The sequence below is a fragment of the Lipophrys pholis genome (assembly GCF_963383615.2).
Source record: "Lipophrys pholis genome assembly, chromosome: 19".
Lineage (NCBI taxonomy): Eukaryota > Metazoa > Chordata > Actinopteri > Blenniiformes > Blenniidae > Lipophrys > Lipophrys pholis.
The window spans coordinates 20,757,785-20,784,029 of record NC_137647.1 but is presented as its reverse complement, the minus strand read 5'-3'; the positions used below and the strand labels follow the sequence as shown (position 1 = coordinate 20,784,029).

Below are 26,245 nucleotides of genomic sequence, written 5' to 3'. Positions count from 1 at the left end.
CGCAACAAATTAATTTTTCTTGAAAATAAAACTTTAAATAAGATTTTTAAATCCAGATTTAAGATTATAGTTTAAAATAAAGGAGTAAAATAAATAGATGATTTTGATTAAAACAAGCCAAATTATCTATTATGTAAAAAATTTGAGCTCAAATCTTCAGTGGACAAACTGAAAACTTCAATTCAACAAGGAGAGTAATAATATTTTCCATTTTGTACAATGATTTATATTATCTCAATGGTATTTCACTGTCATATACAGAGTAATACACTGTATTTAGTGATTTTTTTTATATAAATAGTTGAGGATTACAGAAGCTTGAAGGTAAGATGAGCGCTGCTGTAGTGTATTGTGAACTCGGGCAAATAACAAAAAGATTATGGGAAAATTTAGAGTTACTATAGAAGAAAACGACATTACTCTGAGGTGAGCGTTATTCACTGTGAATAAAAATGTATTCTGGTGAAAACGTGACTGATTGCTTGTGAGATTTCTTCTTACCACTGTCACACAGTGAAGTCCCTCTCTTCTCAACCTTTTTCTATCTTAACGTGAAGAGTGCACTGCGTGGCCCTGATTTATATGACATTTATAAACTCATGATATGAAACAATGTGCATGAGCATTTAAATTGGGGGATCAGCGACTTCAGACACAGAATCATTTCGCCCAGAATGATCATCGGCACACTGTAGAGTCACGGCATGCATACTGTTTGAAATGAGCTTTTATTGTGGCAAAACCCAAGTCACAAGGCACAACTGAGCTCCATCATCCATCCATCCATCCATCCATCCATCCATCCATCCATCCATCCATCCATCCATCCATCCATCCATCCATCCATCCATCCATCCATCCATTTTAAATTTACTGGTGATTATAGCACAAGAGAGTGTTAAATGGCACCGCGAGGTTATAAAGGTTGCAGATCCCTAAATTACATAGTTTTAGCAGTATCCTGTCATTACGGATGTTTTTTCCCCAACGATACCGATCACATTTTTAATAATTGTTTATAGACACACCTGAGCTAAAGAGAGGCAAAGATGTACGTTGGATGCATTGAAACTGCCACTTCTTCTTCCCTCTCGGCACTTTGGCCGAACATTTCCTGCAGACCGCAGTCAAGTTGTTCTTTTCAGAAACAGTGACAGATGCCCACACCGGTGATGGCGGCGCCGTGTTCATGTTTGAGGTGGCGCATCGATACGACATAATGCGCGTGACGACAACAACAGGCAGCAGCATCACGTGTCAAACAAACGGACTGAAAATGAGCAAATACAAAGCAATGTTGGCCGTTTATAATTGGATCTAGTTATTGGCAAAGAATTTCATTGTTGGACTTATGTGTGTAACGCCATTTTATCCAATATGGAGCCCATAATCATCGCTTCAGATAGTTATCGTGCATCCCTGGAAATGTTCCTCCAACAATAAGTCATTTAGGCAGTAAATATAAATGCAGCAGTAAGAAATATTGCAGGAGTGTCACCGTAAACAGCTGTATAGTTTATTCCAAGTGATAAAATGTCTCCAGAATTTCATGTTTAAAACGTCCCTACTGGTGTACATGTGTCAAAAAAAAAATATGATGATTATGAACCTGAAACTTTAATGTCTGACTCATAATATTTGCTAATCCCGAATCTCTCCCACAGAGGATGGCTGTGAGCACACGCACAGTGCTCATTAGAGTTCCCAGTGAATGAAGGAAATGAGTGTGATACGGTACATATATCTTGCTTTAAATTTGCTCCTAGTCTCACCACAGGGGAATTGAAAAAAAAAATTTTCAAGCATTAATATTTTAAAATCACAGTAATGTGGGTGATATGCAGAGAGCTAAGCCAACAATGCTCGCCAAATAAGCGGTTACCGCATGAAACTTTCACCATGACAGATCCTAATTAGCACACAGTTTACATTCACTGTACCCCCCCCCCCCCACACACATCTTCCTGTCAGTGGAAAGGGGTCCGCACACCCCCACTGCATCTCCAGGTCTGTAATTAAAACGCTGTAATCTGGGTGGATCGCCTCTATTTTTAAAAGGCCCCTCTGTCATCGTGTGACACAAAGGGAAGCAGCAAGCGGTAAAAAAGCAGGAGGAGGAGGAAGAGGATGAGGATGAGGGGTGCTGGGAAGAAGGGGCGTGGTGGTGGGGGGGGTGGGGGGTGGTAGGAACAGCTGAAGCATCAGGTGATGACCGACTCGCTGAAAGATGAGCAAACCAATAAACTTCTTAATTGGCAGAAGGGGCGTGAAAGATGGTTTTCATCCTCCAGCTCTCCAGTGTGGCCTACGCACCTCAAATCAACAAGTTTGGCAGACTGCTTTTAGAATAACAAAATGTTGTGCAGAATGCCACAAGAGAATCTAATCAATCTCTGATAAATCTGGCTGCAAACACTTTCACCACCATGAAGGAGAGGCTGAGCAATATATTCACCCTGTGCCAACGTGAAGCCTCGTTACTGTGATAATGACTGCTTACTGAGGTTTTGTTGTCAGAAAACGTTATTTACCAAAATAAAAGGTCAAAATGAACACTGTTTGCTCCCCTTGCTAGAGCTCGATTTCACTCCAGAAGATTCAATTGACTTAGTTGCTCTGTGTTGGATGTTGTGCCTTTTTGTGGCGTGTATCCTGTTTTGTTTTCGTCTGCCTTGGGTTGCACGTGATTTGTGTGACTTTGTGAGCACTGGATGAAGTTGGTTTTAAGGATTTTAGAAAGAAACACATTCTCCTCCTACAGTTCAAAAGCATGTATTTAAGGGATTCTGCTTTTCATTACAGCCTGCAACCATCACACCTGTTGTATTTAGTTACACTTACATCACGTTCATATTATATAACAGGCCAGGCAGATGAACTTGTCAAATGCTGTGATCGTTTATCTGCTATATTGCTTAATAAATTCATTGGAATTAAAGTATAAATTGTGACCATTCCTACGCAGATATTGAAAGTAATTCTAATGCTTCGACCATCTGAATGGTTTTAGCAGCGTTGTCTGGACCATTAGAACTAGTGGAGTCTCCTCAACACCAGCTTAAACAGTCCTCTTACAATATATCTGTTAATGTAACCCTCTTCAGATTTAAAGGATCAGACCCTTTAAACAGAGATCTGGTCCAGTACCTTTATTGTACGAGTTAATATACAGAATCTAACACAATGATCCAGCATTCAACTTTTGCAATATGAACACCAGTTTGATTATTAAAGTAACTTTTGTGTAAATCTGCTTGTGATTCATCACATACATCACTGTGTCCGAATATATATTACCATACTTTGTTTTGGTTCTTGTCTTTGTTTGCAATCATTTTTATTTATTTTTGTGATTTTGCATGAGGCATTAGGGAGCATTCATATATGAAAAGTATTGTAAAGCTGCAGAGCTGCTGTCTCTCTTTATCCTGCTCACTCAGCTCGAATTGTAGATGTTGTCTTCACGGTTACTATTTCACCAAACGTTTGTTTAAAGGTCCCATGTTGCTGTTTTTAAAAAATTTCACATAGGAGTCAGAGGTTCAACAACATTGTGTTCAAAGTTTATTTTCTAATTCAAGTTTTGATCCTGAATTTCGTCCAGTCTAAAAGTCCCTCTACTGAGCTCTGCTGAGAACAGACTGTGTCTGTGTCTGTGTCTGTGTCTGTGTCTGTGTCTGTGTCTGTCCTCGCCGCTCTCAGGAAGAGGATCAGTGTTGCTATGTTGGGTGGGTTTCCTCTCAGTTGAGATTATTAGGACGCCTGTTTGTGTTCCCTTTTTTCTTTGTTTGTTTAGTGCAGTTATGTGCTTATTATGTTGTCTTCTACCGAGTTCCTACAGAGGCTGAGATTTGGGCTGGTCGTTAAGAAGGTGGGTCGGTTTCATGTTGTTTTGGGGCTGGAAACAGTGAGTCAGATCTGGCAACCCGGTTGATGATGCGGCTTTCACTCACACTACCATTCGCTAATGTTTCTGGTGGATTTAACACTATGGCTCAAAAACATGCTTTTTTTCAACACAACCAGTTGGAACCAGAATCTGACCCAGAAGGATAAGCTCCTAAAGATTGTGAAATAATGTGTGTCTAAATGTGTTACTTTACTTGGTCGTATGTGTTGTTTACAATTACTACCAAGTAGCTAACGCTAGCTCCAGCTAACTGTAATGGTTTTTCATATTATACTGAATTTATTCAGTATATTATACTGAATTTATTCAGTATATTATACTGAATTTATTCAGTATATTATACTGAATTTATTCAGTATATTATACTGAATTTATTCAGTATATTATACTGAATTTATTCAGTATATTATACTGAATTTATTCAGTATATTATACTGAATTTATTCAGTATATTATACTGAATTTATTCAGTATATTATACTGAATTTATTCAGTATATTATACTGAATTTATTCAGTATATTATACTGAATTTATTCAGTATATTATACTGAATTTATTCAGTATATTATACTGAATTTATTCAGTATATCAGTAATCTTTCTATGTATTCATTTACCTCTGGTAGAGTCAAAGTGAGTATCCACTACAAGAGGGAGTGGTTATTTCCCTGCATGATGTCACACAGGGAAAATCTCTGATTCCAATATAGGGAGGGAGATAACAGGCTTTCTTAACTTCTGGGGCCTCATAAACCGGCTATGGGGACACATATCACTGTTAGAAAAAACATTAGAAAGTGAATTTAGCATAATATGGGTTTAATGGATAAGAAGCACCTCATTATTCTTGAACGAAGTTGGTCTAAGTTTACAGCAGAACACAAATAATGTCCGGTGACATAACGTGATGATTAGCTTGTATCCGCAGTACATGTAGCTTAAATATTAAAAGTATTACTTCTTACTGAAGTTAGTTTAACCAAGTTTAACCATAAAGTAGTCACATGTGGTCATCCCACATGCCCGCTGCTCAGGATCTACAGGCTATAATTAGATAATTTCACTGGGCACATGTGCATAGCTGATATATGTCAAATATAAATGAGAGCCTGCAGCTTTCTGGACACTGAAGCAAGTCCTTCTATAGGAATGCTGAGGTGCGAATAAATTATTCGCACTACTCAGTCATATTTAATCCTGCGTCGACACACACACATAAATGCACGCGGTCATCAGTTTGGCTGAAGGGATAGCTCATTGCATTAGGGATCATTTATTCATACCCCAGGGTGCTTAAAAGAAGAGCATGCCATGGAGATGGCCTGCAGCTTCTTCTGCTTGGCATCACTGTAACCTACAACCTCCCCACTCTATAAGAATAATCTTGTCAATACACTCATTGAAGTTGTTGCCGCCGTTGTTGGCAGATGGTGACAGAAAGATGGCCGATTTCATTATAAAGCTTTTAGCATTAGTATAGAAGTCTGAGTCACTTTCACCCGTCCTCACACACACACGCACACGCCCCTCTATTGCCCCTCACCCCCTGCGGCATCAACTCAAGAACATGGCCATTACCTTTCCCCGTTCCTATGGCAACACCAGTCCTGCATGTGGGGGTAGCAGTGTGTGTTCATGTGTGTGTGTGTGTGCTCTGTGGTTGAGGTTTGTTTAGATAATGTCACTTGAAAAGTGCGATCATTTTTTTTTTTTTTTTTTTAAGGGTTTAATGTCGTCCACTTCCTCTGGCTGTCTGTCACTGATAAATGTGAGACGGAATCCAACAGCAAGTTTCAGGATATTGGCGCTCTCGTGTTACACCGCAGTGTATGATTATGAGTTTGTCTCGCTTTCTGTCACTTTTTCTTTTTGACTGATCGCTCGCAGCAGGTCATTAGGAAAAAGGTTTGTCTCGTCTGATCTCATGTCATGTCGACCCCTTCAGAGAAGCAGCGCTTTAAAAGACCTCTCTCTCTCAATGATCAGTAATAGTAACCGGATGGGGGGAAGAAGAGGTATGAAAGGAGATCTTGAGATGACAAAACACACACACACACACACAAAAGTGTCACGACAGAGCCCAAACAGGCGGTGACAAAAGGATGAATGTTACTCTCCCTTTGGTGGTCCACTGTCTGGCAAAGAGACGACCAATGTGAGATAAGGCTTTGAATATATCTCCTCTCACTCTCTTCCCGAAGGAGCATGTCTGACTGACAGAACCCCCCCCCCCCATAACCCCCCACCTCCACCCCCGTTCCACCGCCTCCTCCTCTTTGCTTGCTTTGTGGCGCTTACCACCAACTTCAGCCAATTAACACATCTCCATGCACTCTGTGAGGTTATTAATACGCAATAAAGAACTTAGCCAGAGACAGTAATTATCCTGAGTTTGGCTGTTGGCTTGTCATTGACCGGATGAGGTCTGGTGATGGCGATTGGATCAGTTGGTAATGATGTTGTAAAAAGCTGCAGTACTATTTGGTCAATCGTGTTGATTTTCAAAGGAAATCAATGGGATGAGACACCCAGTGTCCCCGTGAGAGGACACACTCATTAGAGGAGAGCGTATTAATGCCAGTTTGCCTCAGACGGAATGAGCTCCAGCACTGCTGGATGTTTAGTTTTTTTTTCATTTGTTTATCGTGGGCTTGATTAGTCCCATGATGATCTTCTCCATCTCAGCCAGCCAAGTCGGTGCCATTGTGTCTTGACTCGCTCTTCTTCTAATCAGACGCAACCTGTGCCTGCCCCCCCCCCGTTCCGATCCGATCTCCCCTGTGCAGCGCCGTCTCCTCGCGCCGACTGGATCTGTGGAAGTGGGCAGATGCAGGCTTGACCCCCAGGGGTTAAACGCAGAGACGAAGAGGAGTCTGACTCACCATCCTTCTCGAGAATTAGATTGAACCTCACCGCCAAAGGACAGCGAGCCTGGCTTGCATCATGCTCCCTGTAAAAAGTTTCCTTCAGGTTACAGGCTCATTAGGTAATTAGATTCACAATAGTTTACGATCTCGTACTTGCTCTGCCTCTTTTTTCCTGCTCAATGCATAAAAGCTACAGTGGAGAGTCCGATTGTGGAGCCAAACGTGCTGCTAAAGATCACACTCCCACTGACTTTCTCTCTTTTTTATTTCTTTTTTTTTCTGGGGGGGGGTGGTTATTTTATTGCAGACATCTGTTCCTTTTGAATACGATTAAGTTCTTTACACAAAACAGCCCAAGTGAGAGCAAAACCTGTGAATTCTAAGTATTCATTTGCATATTGTTTGCAGTAACTCACAAAAAAACTGCAACAGACCGAGGTTTGAATTTAATAGTCCCACCTTTGAAATGTGTAAAATCACAACCTACACAGACAGTGTTCTGGTGTTGTCATTCTTCACATGAAATGAAGTCCACATCCATTAAGAAAATAATAAAAAGGAGGATGATTAATTTCTTCAAAACCTCTGTTGTTCCTTTTTTTTTCCCTCTTCTGACAAATTTCATTTCTTTTCATGTGCCATGAGTCATTTCCACTCAATTTACTCCTCAAATCACACACTATCACCCCCTTGATGTTTGCTATTATCTCCTGAACTCATCCATTATGACATGACTGGGTTTGTTTTGTATGGATTTCAATGGAAAAAGTGGCTTTTTGAATACATCGAGGGCGGAAGGGACAGAATTGCTGGGCAAAGCTCAGGACTGGGTGAGGTTAAAAATAAGCCCAGTGACGCGTCACATCATAGAGTTGTGGCTGACAGAGCTGTATTATTATGAAGGCAACAGTCACACTAACAAATTATCCTCACAGTCAAGCTGTGACCATGGAGCTAGTGCATGGAAACACATCCGTGGGTGTGAAAGAACGGAGGTGTATCATTTTGTGGATATGCTGAAACGTGTTAATTGAGTTATGCGGCTGTGTGTGTGTGTGTGTGTGTGTGTGTGTGTGTGTGTGTGTGTGTGTGTGTGTGTGTGTGTGTGTGTGTGTGTGTGTGTGTGTGTGTGTGTGTGTGTGTGTGTGTGTGTGTGTGTGTGTCATGTGTGTGTCATGTGTAAAGGCACGGAACAGACAGTTTAATTGTGTGCTGTTCATTGGCTTGAGCTCAATGCATTTGTTTCACATCTCAGAGTGGTGCAGCACTTCGTAATTTCTCCGTTCAGTTTCCATGTTCTCCCTGTGTGTGCGTTGTTATTTTTTCCCCTGGTTACTCCGGTTTATAAATAAGCTGTAGTTAATTGCGACACTTCATTCTCACACATATGTCCTTTATATATGGTTGATAACAGCATTACAGTCCCATTCCAATAACACTGACTGGCATTTCCAGATTAAGATTACTTTGGTGTGTTTCAAGATCATGTTTTATATATATATATATATATATATATATATATACTGTATTCTTGATATTCTGCTCACATAATTATCTACTCACCAGTAAAGTTCGAATTCCACTTTTGAATCACTGTATTTGCTTTAATGGCTTTTTACCACCTTTTTTCATGCAGGACAAAAAGGTTTGTTTATGAGAGAAGTGTTTAGGATTAGTTCACTCCTTTCCCAGCGGCCAGTTCCACTTGACCTCAGTGGTCAGTGATATCATATTTACCACATCAATGCCAAGTCATCCCATTCTTTTGAGTGTGAGCCAGTAATACTGAGCGGCACGAGAGAGAAGAGGGCGTTTACATGCACCTGTGTCAGATCATATTGTTATGACTGCCTCTGTTGAATGCGACTCATCCCATCAGAAACAGATTGAATGGGGATGAAAAAGGCCACTCCATCCTTGCGGGACTCGTGTCTGGCATTGAAAACGGATTTTTTTTGTGTCTTGGTTCACCTCAATCAAAAATAGTGAGGGAATTAGAAATGACTCCACGGTGTCTCCACCTCAGCTGCGATATTTCCCATTTTACACTCAGAGCCCAGTTTCATAAGAGAGCTATCTTTGTCAGGCTCTGAATGCCACTGCTGGTTTAATCACCATTATTTCTGTTATGATTCCACGGCCAGCGCACCGTTCATTAGTTTCAGTGAGGTCTCTGTTGTTAAAGGTCAGCAGTGACGCTTCTTGACAAGCAAATGGGAAGTTATAAAGAGAAAGATCCCAAAATGCAACAAACCTACAAGAGTGTTACACGTTGATTGGGGCGAAGGGTTAACATGTTAATATGCTTTTCCTGTGCCACCACTGCAACATTAGCCTATTAATATCCTCTCTGTGCGCTTGTTATAATGAAGTACATCTGAGCAATTGCAGGTGCAGGGCTGCTCATCATAATTATGGCTTCTTGTTATTCAGTCCAAGATTAAAGCCCATAACTGTACCAGTGGTCCTTCCTCAAACAAGTCTCTGTGATTATTACAGATCAGGGGATGAAGACAAGCACAAAGAAGATCCACATTGACAGCCGACTGCATCACCTGCGCTCCTCGCTAACTCTTCAGCATGTCAGAGATAATAACAGGGATGCCAACCCAATCAAGGGTCTGATCTACTCAAGGTGTTTGCGTAGAAAAATGGGCACAAATTTGAAATGCTAATATATAACATGATTTACAAGGTTTGTATTGTTCAGATCCAGCCAGTATCTGAACCGAGACCTTCTCTCTGCAAGAGAGCTAACCACTGCTCCACCGTGGAGTCACAATCTGGTTTTTGCTTGAGGGTTCTGCACTGCATCCAATCTCTGCATGGTGAACTTAAGAAGACGAACACAGAAGGTTTTCTGCAGATTGTTGTTGTGCAAGCAAAGTTCTCAGTTAAATACTGATGACTCTTCAGCTCAGACATGGAGTTCCACAGGGTTCGGTCTTAGGACATATACTTTTCAAATTATACATGCTTCCTGTAGGGAATATTATCAGCAAACACGACACTAACTTCAAGGATTCAAAGATTCCAAGATTCTTTATTGTCACATCTGTACACTGTAAGATAAGATGGTTCGGAATTCTGTATTTAAGGCCCGGTCAACGTCGAAACGTATATAAGTTAAGAATAAAAGAATGAAATAAAGAGTAATATAAAATAGGAATGAAAAGTATAGGCACAATTAAAACGACATATACAGTGTTTACAATAGTAAACAAATAAACAGATGAATAGGCGTGATGTCAGTGCAAGTTGCAAGGGCTGCAGAGGTACAGGGCACCAACAGACTTCAACAGTCTAACAGTCCTGGTCCTGGTGCTGGTCCTGGTCCTGGTCCTGGTCCTGGTCCTGGTCCTGGTCCTGCTATTGATACTCCACAGCCTCCTGAGTGAGTGTGCGGGGTGTGGGTACAGTTCTTCAACATTCTACTGTTATAACTGTCTGTGGTGGAGGATATCCTGCTGGGGTCCTCAAATCGGACATAGGACGTGTCAGAGAGGGGTGATGTGCTTCCACATGCTCCAGGGGTCATTGGTGGCAAAATGGCACTGGAGTTTCTGTTGCCTGCAATCGGCTCTCTCCTGGCCGCTCTGAGTCCTGATGCACCACCTACCCTGAAGGCAGCATCCCTGGCTATAAGTCAGGGCTTCTAATTTGGGGTAGGTGGCGACTGTCTTGGTGGTGTTGACATCAGCAGCACATTTGGGGATGAATCCCAGGACAGTTGATGCGTAATCCTCGAGATCCACCTCTCCCTCCCATATAGCCGCCTCCTTGAAGACCTGCCAGACCGTACACTGGAAACAGTCCAACGGCACGGAGGCACCATGCTGCCAGTGACGGTCCTCTATGCAGTCTTACTCTGAGTCAGCAGGGGGCAGTAAGCAGGAACCAACAAGATGGAGGTGTGGATGGACAGGCCAAGGTGGGGGCAGGGGATGGCTGTTACACACTGCATATGTTTGTATACACAAAGTCCAGCGTGTTGTTTGTACGTGTTGCTATGGTGACATGCTGGTATAACCTGGGTAGAATGTCAGTCAGCTCTACATGATTGACTTCTCATGCCACCAAGTCGAGCGCCACTGGGTGCTTCTACTGAAGCAAACTGCTGGTATCTTGTAGCTGCTTTAGTGTTTTCTTTCCATTAGCTCCCAGTGCCAAGTAAAAAATGATGATATACACAGTACAGTACGGCAAAGAGCACCCAGACCCAAATCTGTTGTCACCGCTGAGAGTACAGTTTAAATGTAGGCGGGGTTGTGAACAGCCATGTAATGACGCAGGGATGTGACCGCATTTCTACACGACGGTAAACACGGGATTCGTGCAGCTGTTGTGGTCCTTCTTCACTCTGTGCTCGTCGCTCCGCAGTTGCTTGGATTTTGTGCGGCACTGCTCAGGTATCCAAGCAAAGTCGTCAGTCTTCATTCTCTGTGACACAGCCTGGAAAACTTTCTCAATCCAAACAGTACCATCCACCTCCTGCTGAATCTCCTCCTCTCCTATGATGGAGAGGAGCGTCTGCACCTCGTAGGACGTAGCCCGCCCGACATTTCAAAAAACCAAGCTAACAAAGCAACCTGAATCTGCGATGTGTCATATGCAAACAACAAAGAGAGAGCTTATACAGATGCTCTTATACTGTGCTCCGTACCTCAACAGAGGGTTTATGAATAACGGTAATGTCAGGTTCGCTTCCTTCAGTATTATCCACAACTTTTGTCATAGCAAACACACCAAAGCCTGTACCCTACCAGCCCATACTATGCAGTGGCTATATGTTCTATCGCCTCGGCTCTTTACCAGGTTACCGTTTGTGCACTAACCTTTGTTAAAATACACACAAAGTCCACCCCCGCGAGTTTTCCTCAACAAATGATTCCGGTCCGCTGGCATGTTGTTTCGCCAGGTTTCCATGAGATAAAGTGCTGCACAGTCCCTTATCTCCTGATAAACCTCCAGCCTCAGACATAACAAGTCCATCTTGTTGTCCAAGGATTGGACATTTGCCAGGAAGAGTGACATATCGGTGTATCTTGTAGCATTTTGCCAGTTCAGCGGGCCGGCTCAAATGCCCCTAGAATAGAATAGAATCTAGAATAGAATTTACAAACTTTCTTTTAACTTATAAAGCTCTTAACAGGAGCTGTTAGTCCCTTATCATCCCAGAAGAACACTTGGTTCTCAGAGTGCTGGCCCCTGGTGGTTCCTAGGTTTTCTCAAAGTAGAATGGGAAGCAGAGCTTTCAGCTTTCAGGCTCTTCTCATGTGGAACCAGTTCCCAGTTTCACTTAAGGAGGCTGACACAGTCTCTACTTTGACAGTTAGGCTTAAGACTTTTCTATATATTTATTTATTTATGTTGTAGATCAGGCCTTTCGAGTTTGAGCTTTTGACTCTAAACTCATGTTCTTTTCTTATGCTTAGCCAGGGGTTTTGGCTCACTTCTAATATTTCACAATAAAAGACGGTGATTGACAGCCATTGAAATCAATGATTTTGCATCCTATTATTTGTGCTGTATAGAGTAGCAGTGTAATACAATGTTCACTCCCTACAACTTTTACACCCACCACACTCATGGTGTCACATCATATTTAGTTTCAAAACTTCAAAAATGTTTTTTTTTTTAAGTTCTTCTCATGTAAAACTTATTTGCTATCATTTCTTCTCAAGACTAAAAGCTAAAAAGCAGCACTGGGAATCAACTCCAGCAGGGTTCGGTATTAGAGGTGCATGATCCAAATATTAATGCAAAGGTGATTCAGACAAGAATAAACTGAACTTTTCGTGGTATTTTGGATGAGCTGGTTGGTTTTTCTGTCTCACTGTTCTAATTTGCAGCATGAAGCAAGAAGTTCCCCAGTCTGACGACGTGTGTGAGCTGAAATAATGTTTCTCAATTGCAGACCAATTTTTGTAAGGTTTTTGATTCTCCTATTACTCTCTGAATTGTGCTCATAGTGGGCTTTTTTTTTTTTCCTGATTGAATTACCAGTTGCTCTACGGACTTACCTGATCTTTTCAGCTCGTGTCTTATCAGGAGATACAGAAACGTTTTCAGCTTCTCGTGTTTTGGTGCAGACAGGAATTACAAAATGTCCCTTGCAGCCGTTGGTATCTTGGTTGAGCACCAGCAGCTGGTAGAGCGATCCATGGTTAGAGCGACAGAATGGCTTGAAACAAAGAAAAAGAGAAACACTTTTATTGTCATGGTTTTACAAATAAATGCATATTTCAAAAAGTAATTTTTTAATTAGTTTTTATTCACGTTTTGTGTGTCGCGATGTCTTCTGTGTGTATTTTGATGAATACACCCTTAATTCGATTCAATTCAACTTGATTTATATAGTACCACATACAACACAGTCATTTCTTTATGCTTTTAACACAGAAAAACCCAACAAATCCACATGAGCTTAATGGATTTTGCCATCTATTTCTATCATAAATATGGATTCGTTAATGGCTTCCATCCGAGCACAAAATCAAATATGAATAGCACATCTCATCAGGCTCTTTAGCTTCAATATGGATTCCATGTACATTTTCTGTCTCTGTTTCAGCTCAACTTGGTCTGAAAGGCTCTGGTTGCTTTATGGATTGTCTATGGTCTGGATATTCAGATTAACCTTTAAGCCCACTTACAACACCAAAAACAATACATCTTTAAACATTGCGGCTCTGCCTGTATGTCCCTCAGGTCCTCCTGAAACAGATGTCCTCTGTTTCTGCAGAGCTCCTGGTAACTCATTCACTTAAACTGTATCTGTCATCTAAACTCACTGGCCTTGTTTAAATGTCCAATATCCAGTGAACTGTGAGGTTGTAAGCTGTTTTTCTTGTGTGAGTGCGTGCTCAGACATTCACGGAAACAACATCAGAACAAATGTGTTTATTTTAGTCCTTGTGGTTTATCACATCATACAGACTTTGGAAGAGTGTATAAGGCATAAAAATATGTTTGAGTCATTTTGAAACAACCCACCAAAACAAATGTGGTAACACCAACGAAGCTTAATCATCTCGTCACGTAAAGATGTAGTTATATTCATTATCACCCCTTTAAATCATTTCAATACTGATCAAAACATGGGGGGGGGGGTTCGCACCATTTCAGTCTGACGTGTTCTGAAAAGTAACTTGGTTGTCACCATGTCACCATGTTTAAACACACTGCAGTCCTGACATGCACGCGTGTGTTGCTTCGGAGTTGTTCTTCCCCAATAAAGTCTAATTATCTAATGAATTTTACTTATTCATGGTGTTTTCCTGAGATACTTTTGTCAGAATCTGCCGGTCTGTTGCACATCAGTGTCCTACGTGTGCACGGTGAATGGCCCCCACGTGTGAATGCATGGGTGTGTTTGTAAGGAGTCATCTGGCCCAGCTCTCCTAACAAGTGCTGAAATAATAATGAGAACATTGGTTGCTTCTGAGAGGAAGGGAAGAGACGATTCAAGAGGACAGGGAGGAGATATAGAAGAGAGATTGAGCCCAAAATGCTGTGCTGAATACAACAGAAAATCTCTGGAGTTTTTTTTTTTTTTTTTTCATTCACTGTCTGTGATAGTCAGCGAAGTTTTTCTTCTGAGAGAATAAATAGGTGTGAGTAATTTATACGTAGAATTTTTTTTTCATATTTTAAAGCACTTCCCGCATGTCCCCAGATGTCTTCCTTTGCATCACATCCTTTTAGAGAATCAAGAGTATAGGTCTTTCACTGACTCACATTTTTTTCACACACTTTCTAATAGAACAAAAGTGTCCAAAGGTTGTGCTTTTCTTCTCTCAATCACATATTTAAACGTTCAGCGTTCCGCTGCCGTCTGCTGAGGAAGTGCGAGCAGAACAGGTGAGCCTGATTTCGTTTGGATTGCAGGCGACGATTTCTCCGAGGGGTCAGATTAAACGCTTTGAAACCGAGACGACCTGTTCTCCTTCAGGAGGCTCGTCATCTATATACAGCTGCAATAAATCCCACACAGCTGCTTTTACCGAGTACCAAGTTAAGTGTTATTGTATGTTAGTGTCAACATACAATTAGTGTTATCTCTCCATTTTAGGCTTAAAAAAAGAAAAGAAAAGAAAAAGAAACACCGGTGGAAATAGTACCAAACATAGTCAGATATCATTACATTGTGTAAATACACATGGAATGATGTATTGGTACTTTGTTACTGTATTTGAAATTAAGAATGAGCAAATTACATCAGCATTGGTTGAATGTCAAGACTTTTCTTTTTCCACTTCAAAAATAAAAGTATTCCCAAAATAAAAGTGTTGTTTTGTGTATTTTTAGGTTTTTTTTTTAGTTATTACCAGATTGTTTTGTTCAGAAATGATTTAGTTTCTGACTCAAAAGTGTGGTACAATCTGAAATATGGACTCTTGATTAACCTGTTGTGTGTGTGTGCATGTCTCATTGCAGATATTCATGCCAAGAAAACAGCATTGTGTACTTGGAAATAATTTTATTTGCGCTGAACTACATTTCAAAAAAATTTCTTTTTTACGTCTTCCTATGAGTATTTCTTCTTTTACCCAATTAATTTTTTAACATCTGAACACTAAATCGCACTCAATTATAGTAAAATACAGTTTTTAAAGAATACTCTAAGTATTTCTTTGCAAAATAACTATCCAGGGTATTAGTGCCTTTAAACTACAGTTGCATAGTCAATAGCAAGTGTTGAATTATTTTTTTTTAATCTTTTAACATTTCTAGATTTCAAGGTGCTTTTCTCAAAGAAAATGTGTTACGACAACTTTAGTTAACACAGCACCAATTTCCCCATTTAAGAAACATGAGAATAATAGTTAATGGCAAAAATTGTGTTAATTAATCAAAGTAGTGACTGCTGACTTCAAACGTTGCAAAGTAAATGGTGTTACTTGTATGAGTGCAATGTACATATCTGGGAAAAATACTTTTAAAAAAGCAAGTACCTCAAAACACTACTTAATTACATCAATGTGTGAAGATGTGATTTCTTACTTCCACCACTGTGATTAATCCTGCTGATGTTAAACGTGTACTTACTGAGGATGTCAGAAAGGGTTTTTGTCATCAGATTAAGGCTTAAAATATTCTTCCCAAATTCTTTTTTTTCGTGCAAACTTATCAAATGTTTTATATTGAAACAATCAAACATATTTAAACATTAAAGAGATGACAGGAATTTATGCTACAAATGGTCAACTGTAATAACAGTAATATAATACACAGTAAACTAAGAGATGACCAAGCTGAATGTTTTCATTGCAATAATTTAATTGCATGCTGCGGTTTCAAGTTTTTTTGGTACAAAGTAATTCATGCAGCATCAGTGATTTCAAAAGTGCAAAAAACGGGTCCAAAATCACTTTACAGTAGAATCAGCGAGCATGCCAAAAACAATAAAAAATTACTCCATAAAGATGTGACTTTGTTTCACAAACAAAACAAAAAACAACAACAAATTTTCAGTATTTATAAAAATAGATAAATAAATACCCACATATCCATCACTTTCACGGAGTACACTGGCAGGCGTGGGACAATAAGAATTCACAATCATGCTTTTTGGACGTTATTCGAAACATTCATCACCATCGTTTCAACTTTACAAAAAAAGAAGTCACTGACAAAAACATGAGGTAACGGCTTGTAAACATCTTCGTCACTTTGTTCAAGTTGGCAACGTCAAATCCGCTGGAGAGCGTTAACGGGCGGCCCACATGTAAACAAGTGTTCGTATTTTACGCACGAACTTTACGCACAAACATTGGTCGCTGGGCTACTTTCCTGGAGTTCCTGGACTTTTCTTTCTTTCTTTCTTTCTTTTTCAAGGAAGGGAATGTGAAGTTGTTTTGCATATCTTTTCCTCACTGGAGAGCGCTCCTTTGATACGGTGAAACATGCAGATGCAGATGTTGATCAGCGGTTGAACAGGTGCTCCGGGTCCCAGGGTCCCCCACCGCGCCATGATCTCACTGCATTAGCTGAGCCCGATCATGACGGTCTCTACGTCTTTGGACGGTCTCCGCTCCTTCACCAAGAAGTTAATCATGCTCTCCGATTTAATCATGAGGTTGCACCCGAGGAAAAAGATCCCGAAGATGACGGTGAGCGACAGCACGCACAGCACCGCGATTTGTACCACGCGCATGACGAAGAGTTTGCGCTCCTCTTGCAGCAGCACCAGCGATCCTCCGCCATCCCCGGTCACCACGTTGTCGGTGCTGTTGCTGGAATATGTGGCCAGAGTCCCGGCGAAGGTCTGACTCCCGTTAAATAGCGCACCCTGTGTCATGTTAAAAAAAGACACATTCATGTTTGCTTTCCGGTTTTCGGCAACAAAGCACGCGACTCCAATTGATACAGTCTCGCCACAAAACCTGGACTCCGAGCGCAACTTTGCGTCATGTGACTGATCAGGCAGAAATGAAGAGGAAGGAAACGAAAATTGAAATTCCTAAGTGCTGATCTGGACGCAAAGATCCGAGTGCGTAATGGCCACAGCTACATCACCGGCAAGGAGCCCCTCGTCGGGTGAACAGAAGTAAGTTTCTTCAAGTTCAGGTCCGTGTTTCTTAAAGGATTTTCAGAGAGTCCTCAAAACAGCGTGCAAAGTGCGAAACAGTGTTTCCCCCCGGTGTAATAAGAGATACTCCCTGTGCGCCCGAGCTCGCCCGCGAGCGCTTCTTTTGTGCCAAGTCTCTGGTGCGTTTTAAAGTGATGATGAGTTCCCCGTAGAGCGCAGCACCACTCATCTCTGAGGGAGACAGTCAGGTGGCCTCTCGTAATGCGCTGCTGCATATGGAGGAAAATAAATAAATTACGTTGAAAATGTAGATTTACTTTCAGGTTTGTTCTTATTTCCACGTGATTATATGATTCAAGTGGGCAAAGCTAAACTGGAAAAGGTAGGTTTAAAACTATTTCAATGATCCTGTCAAGTTCACAAAGTGAATTTGTTTCCACTTAGTGCCAGTGAGTGAAAGTATTTCCTTCAAGTGATGCTTCACTAGAAATTACTTCTCAAACATTGATGGAACTTAATGGCTCATAAGCTTGGATGTTTGTTTTTCTTAAAGTGTTCTTCTTCCAGTATGCACATCAATAACAGCTCAGAGCCTCACCAGTATTGACTCACATGCTTTACATGAGGGTTTCTTATAAATGTGTTCAAAATCTCTTCAAACTTGAAAATATTCAGTTCAATTAGGATCCATGCCAGCAGCGAATTGTCATCTGCTCTGGAAAAGCAATAAGAAACTGAGGTGGTATTTATAGACTTAAACATCGATAGATAGATAGATAGATAGATAGATAGATAGATAGATAGATAGATAGATAGATAGATAGATAGATAGATAGATAGATAGATAGATAGATAGATAGATAGATAGATAGATAGATAGATAGATAGATAGGCAGCTCATATTTACAGTATATTCACAGTCGGGTGGCCTGGAAAGGCAAAACACTAGAATATAAGCACAAAACATTATACAAAAGCCAGAAAGATTAAAAAATAAATAAATAACAGAAACCAAATTGAGAAAAACACAATGGCTCTTGTAAAATTCAAAAAACACTACAAAATTCACAGGCACAAGGGAAAAGGTAGGTACTTCATGATGGCAGGGGTCGTCACTGATTGGACGAGCTGCCAATGAAATGCCAGTTGCTGATTGGACAGAAGCACATTTCGTCTTTTTGTCTGGAGTAGCTTTTTTTTTTTTATCTGATCACATGTGTGGAATCCTGACCCAGAGTGTTTTTAAGTGTCCGTCTCATGCATCTCGGGCTGACCACTTGAGATGGGATTGTGTATAGCTCTGCATAGGCCGCTATAAGACACCGTGTCTCTGCAGACCTCCAGGCACAAATGTCCATGTGCAAGACTGTACGACTCAGACTGGCGCGTTCCCTTAAACGGAAACATGGCGCACACTGATGTTTGTTTACGTGTGAAGTATTTTTCCACTGCCCCGGAAAGCGCTCACGATGCATGCTGTTGACGCCACAAAACCTCTGCGGTCGGATGCATCACGGACCACGTCAGGAAGTGGTTTGAGTGGAAGCGCTTTGGTGCCTGTTCACACTGGTCTTTAGGGCTCGCCACTTGTGATCGGATCACCTGAAACACATGTTCAGGCCAGGTCCGTTAACGCTAGTTCTGTCAAACGTGTCTTCAAAAGGCGCAATGCTAATTGTTAGATTATAGCAAGTATCTCCTCATACTCATGCACCACATAAAAATAATGATGGATAAACTCGGTGTAGTGCTTTTAAATTTGGTAGTGTTTTCTTAATAGAATAGAATTTTTTATTGTTATTGTACAGGTACAATGAAATTAAAAGACGACTCTTGTGGTGGAAAAGTACAACTAGAATAAGTCAAAAAGATAAAAACTATAATAATATATGAACCAATAAAAACTATGAATAGTTGTAGTTTAAAAAAAAACACAAAAAAAGATAAGCTTGACATCAAACAACATCACTGAAACACAGGATACATATATAATGAACATACAGACTTAAACATGATGTTGAAGTGGTTGAGTGTTCAATTTTTGTGTTTTTGTTTTGTTTATTTCTTTTTTTGCGGGTTAGTGTTTTTTGGATTTTGTAGTTTTGGGGGATTTTACAGTCTTTTCTCAATTTTTGCTGTTGTGTCTTGCACTTCCAGGCCACCGTACCAAGCAGATAAACTTAGAAACGACATGAATTGATAAGCTCTGACTGAACCATGGCAAATATATTCATCAGAAATAACAAAGCCCAACCTCCCCTCTCCCATGCTCGCTGTTTTCCTTTTATTACAATGAAGCTGAAATGACACTCCTTCCTTTCTGTTCGGCTTTTTGATGAAGCGTGTCATTCAAGCATCACTTTGTGTGTAATGTGCTAATTATTGCAGACAGGTGGGGTTGAATCCACTGCAACGTGAGCTGCAAAGAAGAAGAAAAAAAAAAAAAACAGGCGGAGCTGTGTGACGCTTAACGTGCAAATAACTTGCAGAAGTGATCAGTTTACCAAAGTCTGTTTAAATGATACTGATGTCTTTCTCCTTGATTTCTCATGCATGCTCACTCATGCATAATGCAGGGTTTCATTTAATGGTGTCAGAGTTCATGTTTTGGAGAAGAAGAAGAAGAAAAAAACATCCTTGCAGATGTTCATGGACTTTTAAATGATGCAAGAAGATATGAACATTATAAACATCAAAATAGAGGCAGGTCGTGACAGACCATTTTAATATTCATTGTACAAGCGCCTCCAAAGGATTAAAGTGGATGTAATCACGTCTAAACTGCTAATATGATTAAATTATATACAAATAATATGGAACTGCTGGAGCAGAGTTGTTTTCAAACTTACTCAACGTGCTATTTGTACTCCTGCGGACGTGGAATCGAACTGATTCTACTGAACTGGTTTGGCATAATAGCTCAAGAATTGTGTTCAGAATCTGTGAAAGATTAATCCGCTGTTTGTCTGAATAGGGGAAAAAAAACAAAAAAAACGAAGACCTTGAAATTGAATTTGGGATGCTCCCGATGTTTGGGGCTAAGCAGCTTTCAGCTGGTGAGCATGTGTACAAACAAACAGCGATTAGCTCCAGACGTAAATACCTTTTATGAACCTTGAGATGGTTTACGCACATAATGTATTAAGGCTTCATTACAGAAGAACAATAACCACTTTTGCGCGGGCGCGTGTGTGTTTATGTGTGCGTGTGTGTGTGTGTGTGTGTGTGTGTGTGTGTGTGTGTGTGTGTGTGTGTGTGTGTGTGTGTGTGTGTGTGTGTGTGTGTGTGTGTGTGTGTGTGTGTGTGTGTGTGTGTGTGTGTGTGTGCAATGGGATCGAATCGTCTCATTAGCTGCTGCTGCAAATTAATCGTCAGCATGTAAAATCAGGTTGCTTTTGTTCTATTATTCAGTACAGTGTGATTATGAGCAGCAGCTCATATTTACACCTAATCCCTTTGTCAATATGTAAATCCTCTGCAGACAGACCCCCAACAACAAACTGTGGATGCTCTAAACCTCAAAAACGTTCACAAAAAATAAGAAGAAGGGAAGAGAAAAAAGGATCTTTATTTTCTAACTTATTTAGATTTTGATTTATCAAGTTTTTAATAATTTTAACATAACTTTAACAGTTTTAATCCACTCTTCCATGTCCTATGCTATAACTTAGCATCGCACACACACACACACACACACACACACACACACACACACACACACACACACACACACACACACACACACACACGCAAATCTGAGACTCAAACCAAGGCTCTTCATGTTGTGAATCAAGACTGCCAACAACTACGGCACAATCCATTAATTTTGTATTTAAAATTGAAATCTCTGGTTGTTTGCTCTTTGTGAGGATGGCGTGCAATGCGGGTAAAGCGAGCGTGAAAACCACTACATCACCTTACAGCCGGACACAAAACACGATGGAGACGACGCGCCGTGCAGATTATGAGAAAAGGAAAGTGTTTTGCAGGCTGAGAGGTGGGAGATGGTTTGTGAGATGAGCCAGTCTGAACAGGTTGACTTTGGTACGAGTCCAGGCCGGGGATTGAAAGTCCTGTGGGAGACGTCTTCCACTGTCTGCGTACAAAGCTCTGGAAATAAAGAGGATTTGAATGTCAGAGGAGAAGTGATGTAGTTTGTGGTGGTGCGTTGTGTGGAGAGAGTTCTGCACCAGCTCAGATTTCTATGGAGATTTCGGAGCAAAACTATGGAAAAGTGCATGAAAGATCATTTTGGGATTAAACCCTGAAAATATAAGATATACAAAACTAGGGATGTCCCGATAACACTTTTTTGCCTCCGATACCGATCCGATTTTTCAGAAATGAGTATCGGCCGATACCGATACTTTCCCGATCCGATACTCACATTGCTATTGCAAATATACTCAATAGTGTATTTTTGGAGCTACTAAGATGTCTGAAGCTGAAAGCGCTATTGGCAGAAGCTTTGTTTAGCCAGAAATTATTGTAAAACTCACTTATTGAATCAATGTTCTTCTCAGAATGACTTACGAACTTATTTAAACTTTATTCAGTCATAACAACAAAAACCCAATTACACTCTGCAGTCTTGTATCTCTTATTTATGTTAACTTAAACAACTTCACCTGGATTTTGTGGCAAATAAATCACTATGAACACGGCTCAACACGAGGCTTCAGGGCATGTAGTACACATGCCACGCCTTTAGGGGCGCTGTGACTGACCAAACACAACACACCACATAGAAATTTAGAAGTGGACTCCTGCACAAAAACACATAAACCCCTATATATAACTCTAGTTTTATAGGTCTGTGGCCCCGCTCCGCCTGCATCTAGCTTCTGCAGCTCGACCGGAGCTTGTAGTCCGTGACGTTGCGAATGTCAGTTTACGGCAGGTCGCAAACGGGGCTCGCTTTAGGGCAGCTGACGTGTAAAAGGTATTTTTGGGGGGGTTTTTTTACATCAGCGGGGTGATCGGCTGGATTTGCCGATTCCCGATCAGTCACAAATCACCAATATCGGCCCCGATCCGATATCTACCGATCGGATCGGGACATCACTACACAAATCTTTAACTGAGTTATGTTTCTGATTTTATGTTTTCTGTCTTTCTTTCTTTTTTGTAGTCTGAGAGGGCGTATGTGTTCATGTAGTGTTTAGATTGTTCCAGTGTTCATACTTTGTTAAAAATGTAAAAAGAAAATAAAAAAACATTGTTGGAAAAAAAAAAGCTGCATGAAGGTCTTCAGGAGAAGAGACGTCATGGTGGGGGGAGTGATGAGGTGGTTGAAGTTGCTGAGGAGGAAGGTGTTGGGTGAACAACGTGGTGATATCATGAGACGGAATGGAAGGATAGAGACATTCAGATGGTAGAAGTCTGTGTGTCCTGGGAGCAGTGTGGGCTCGTCCTCAAGTCCTAACGCCATCTTGTTCTCCAATGGAATAATTGACAAAACCGAGGCCCTGGCCACACGAGCCAAGACCCTGTTTCTCCCCGTCGTTCATAAATAGCTTCCCGTCCACACGGAAAACATCTGTGTCCATTCATTCATTCATTCATTCATTCATTAACAGCCTTTAGATAATCCACTGCTGGACGTAGGCCTTCTCCAATCTGTAACGCTGCCACACCAACACACCAAAAACAGCGAAGAAGACATGCAAAAATGGAGAAATCAACAAATCTAACATTTCCCCTTATCAAACCAAATGGCCTCATAAGCTTCTGCAGCTCCATCTAGAGCACGTAGTCCGCCATTGCTGTCGTTGTTGTTGTTGTTGACGTCGCCGAGGGTTACAGGTTGCCAGGTGGGACGATGACATCATTGTTTTCAGCTAATGCCAATCCACATGTCAAAGCCCAGGCGGCCTTTTCTAAGTTCTCCACTCCGGAACCCGTTTCCAAACAAACGATGCGATTACATGAAAACGGCGTTGTGGCGGGGCGGCCGCCTCAGTCAGATTATAGAACAAACCTTTTCTTTCAGGTTCACCGGCGCGCACACCTGTTGAGTTTTGAGAGAATGTTTGTTGGGTTTTTTTTAGCTCAGATGTTCAACGTGCATTCGGTCCTTTTTTTAAATTTAGTTAGAGAAAGTTGTGGTGTGTTGAAGGGTCCAGAGTGGACACGACAGCCCACATTTGAGCTCCGTATCGAACCCTTGAGAAGATTTGCGTCGCCACTGAAGTTTTTCCTCTTGAAGAAGTCGTAATTTAATTAACCTGTTGCTGCCTCGCTGCTTCAGACTCTCCGCGGAGCATCTGAGGACTCGCTTCACAGCCCGTTGACTCAGGAACCCACGGGAGGATTCTTTCTCCTCCAAACCTGCGGCTATTGTTAGTGTAACTTGTATATGAAGATATATTCATATGAGGATGCATACATAAATGCGGGTGTCTGCTCACTTGTTCCTTAGCAACAGTGGACTTGTGAGCCCGGTGACAGATGGTTGGTGAAGTTATTTTGGTTTGGAGGAGAAGGAAAAAAGGGAGGGAGTGATGAGGTGCATGGACGGTGGGGGCAGGGGGGGTGGGGTGGGGGTGGAGGGGGAGGGTGGGAGGGGGCGGGTGGGGGGGGGTGGGGGGGGCTGTTTCCACTTAGCACAAGGGAATTGGCAGCCTAGCAACACAAACTAAGTGAAGACATCCCTAGCAACACAGAAATGGTGTTTGACCCCGCCCACCTCCCTTTCCACCGCGCTGCGCCCCGACATCGCTCCCTGTTGTTGAGACGCTGATAAACCCGGTTTAAAGCCCCCGACCCCATCCCGCCCCGCCTCCTCCCAGAAGGGGGCAGACGTTCCTCTTGACTGTCTTCTCCAAAGGGCGTTTCACTTTTTCAGTAGATATGAGTGAATCATGAAAATAAAATGTGAGAGGCCATGTTTGGGTCTGCCCCCTCTGGGACTCCTAATCATGTAAATGTAAATAGAGTAATTAAGCTACACAGTGATACAGATCGTAAGGGCGCAGCACCGCGGCAGAGTGCTGCCCTACATCCGTACCAAGCAAGTATCCGTCATTAAACCTGCGGGTTCATCGTGTTGATCTGCTGGAGGACTTTACATCCTCGCTCAGAGTGCTCCTTCGGCAGACTGTCGGCTGGAATCCAGCCGGAGAGTTTCTCCTCCGTCGCCCCGGTGCAGACATCTCATGCACTCAATCGGTACACCCATTAACCTTATTTCCATCTGAGTACATCACATCGACTGTCTCACTTTCATCCAGCACTTTGCAGCCTTTGTTCCTGCTGTCCCTTCCCTCCGTTCCAGTCGTCTCCTTTATATTCTGAATTGGTGCCGGTGGAACTGTCAGAAAAGTACATTGTGCGAAACGCCTGGCGAGACACAGTTGGACACGATTGGCTTTGAAACATACGGCGAGCTGGAGAGTTTAGTTTTCATGTTTAGATGTTGTGCATGAACTTTTAAATCCAAGTAAATGAAAATTGGAGGTCTTGTCCCCGGTCGAGGTCTCGTTGACCTCGAGAGCCGCCAGCCTCCGTCCATTAGACCTCCTGCGCTCCACCTCTTCCTCCAAAGGTTTATTTCTTTGTTTTCTCTTCCCTCCACATATAAGCTGTCGTCCCCCGGGAGCGGTAACACAAGCTGCAGGATCCCGAGAGGGGGGCCAGAGGAGCAGGCACATCGAATAGCAAAGCATCGCAACACAAAATACACATTGTTCCGTTGGGGCCACGTTTCATAAGCCCGCGGACCATTCACCTGAGGAAAAACTCATATCCTCCCACCTGACCCTCCCCCCTGCTGGTTAAACCCGAGGAAGCAGGGAAGGGTAAGCTCGCCCTTCTTAGCCAAACACTGATTCTGTCTGAAAACGATCGAGTTGTGATATTGGCTCTGTGCGACAGCGTTCAAAAAGAGAAAGAAGAAAAAAAAAACAGCTTAAAGGGCTCCCGATAGATCTGTAACACAGGTCAGGACCCCTCCGCCCCCCTTTCTCCCTCCACTCTTTGCTTCTTGCTCCTACTTTAATTGGCTGCCATCTGACCCAGTCTGGGGCTTTTTTTTTTTTTTCTCTTCGGTACAACCGGCACTACACTAAAATGCCCTTCATCTGTGGGGGCGTTCGCCACCATGGCTCTGCAGCCAATAGATCCAAATCAGTCAATAGGAGAGTGGGATTGTCATTGCCCACTGTGTACTACCCGCACCATCCGCCCACACACAGAGCTTAATGCCAGCTAACAGTTGACTATTATAGCTTTTCTACTTATTTTTGTATTTCTGTCATTTCTTCTCGCAGCAATTCTTGAACACGGGTGGCAGTAGCTTAGCAACCGCTCAGAAAATAAGGAGCGAGGCACAGGGATGGAGATTCAATAAAGGGACAAATGCAGAGATAAGAAGCATTGTCTGCACATACGAGCACCGTCACACGTTATACATCCACCTCACACGCTTTGACCTCACATACTTCCAAAAGTGGATTTGTGTGGCGCATCATCCAGGAGCATCTGATCGTCTTCCTCATGCTCTTCCTGTGTGTTTTCTCTTGTTTCAGAAGTGGTAACTTCTCCCTGAGCTTTATGTTATGAGACATGTTATATCAGATAGCTCAGAGTATGAATGACATATGAATGAAAAATTAAAAAAAATAAAATAAAATGTGTGGAATACATGACATTATAAAGTAAATGTGTGAATCTGTTTTTTCACATCTTGAATTAAAAAACAACAACAATATCTCTTCATTCATAGTGTTGGAATGTTTTATTAATTTATACAGATACTTAGAAAACATTAGGGGTTGTTATTATTATTATTATTATTATTATTGTTATTGTTGTTATCATTATTATTATTATTATTATTATTATTATTATTATTATTATTATTATTATTATTAACTATATTTCTTTTTCACTATTTTCAGCAAACCTTTATGTAAATGAGCCACTGCTTTATT

The 26,245-nt window shown here is 41.5% G+C and overlaps 1 protein-coding gene across 1 annotated transcript; it reads right to left on the bottom strand.

Annotated features, from left to right (window-relative positions):
* Positions 1 to 16,766: 16,766 nt before the first annotated feature.
* On the bottom strand, positions 16,767 to 17,102 carry rprml (reprimo-like; the record flags this gene model as incomplete). Its single annotated transcript, XM_080488629.1, has 1 exon — positions 16,767 to 17,102. One exon carries the CDS (start codon positions 17,100 to 17,102, stop codon positions 16,767 to 16,769), a length of 336 nt encoding a protein of 111 aa, XP_080344755.1.
* Between the last annotated feature and the right edge of the window lie 9,143 nt (positions 17,103 to 26,245).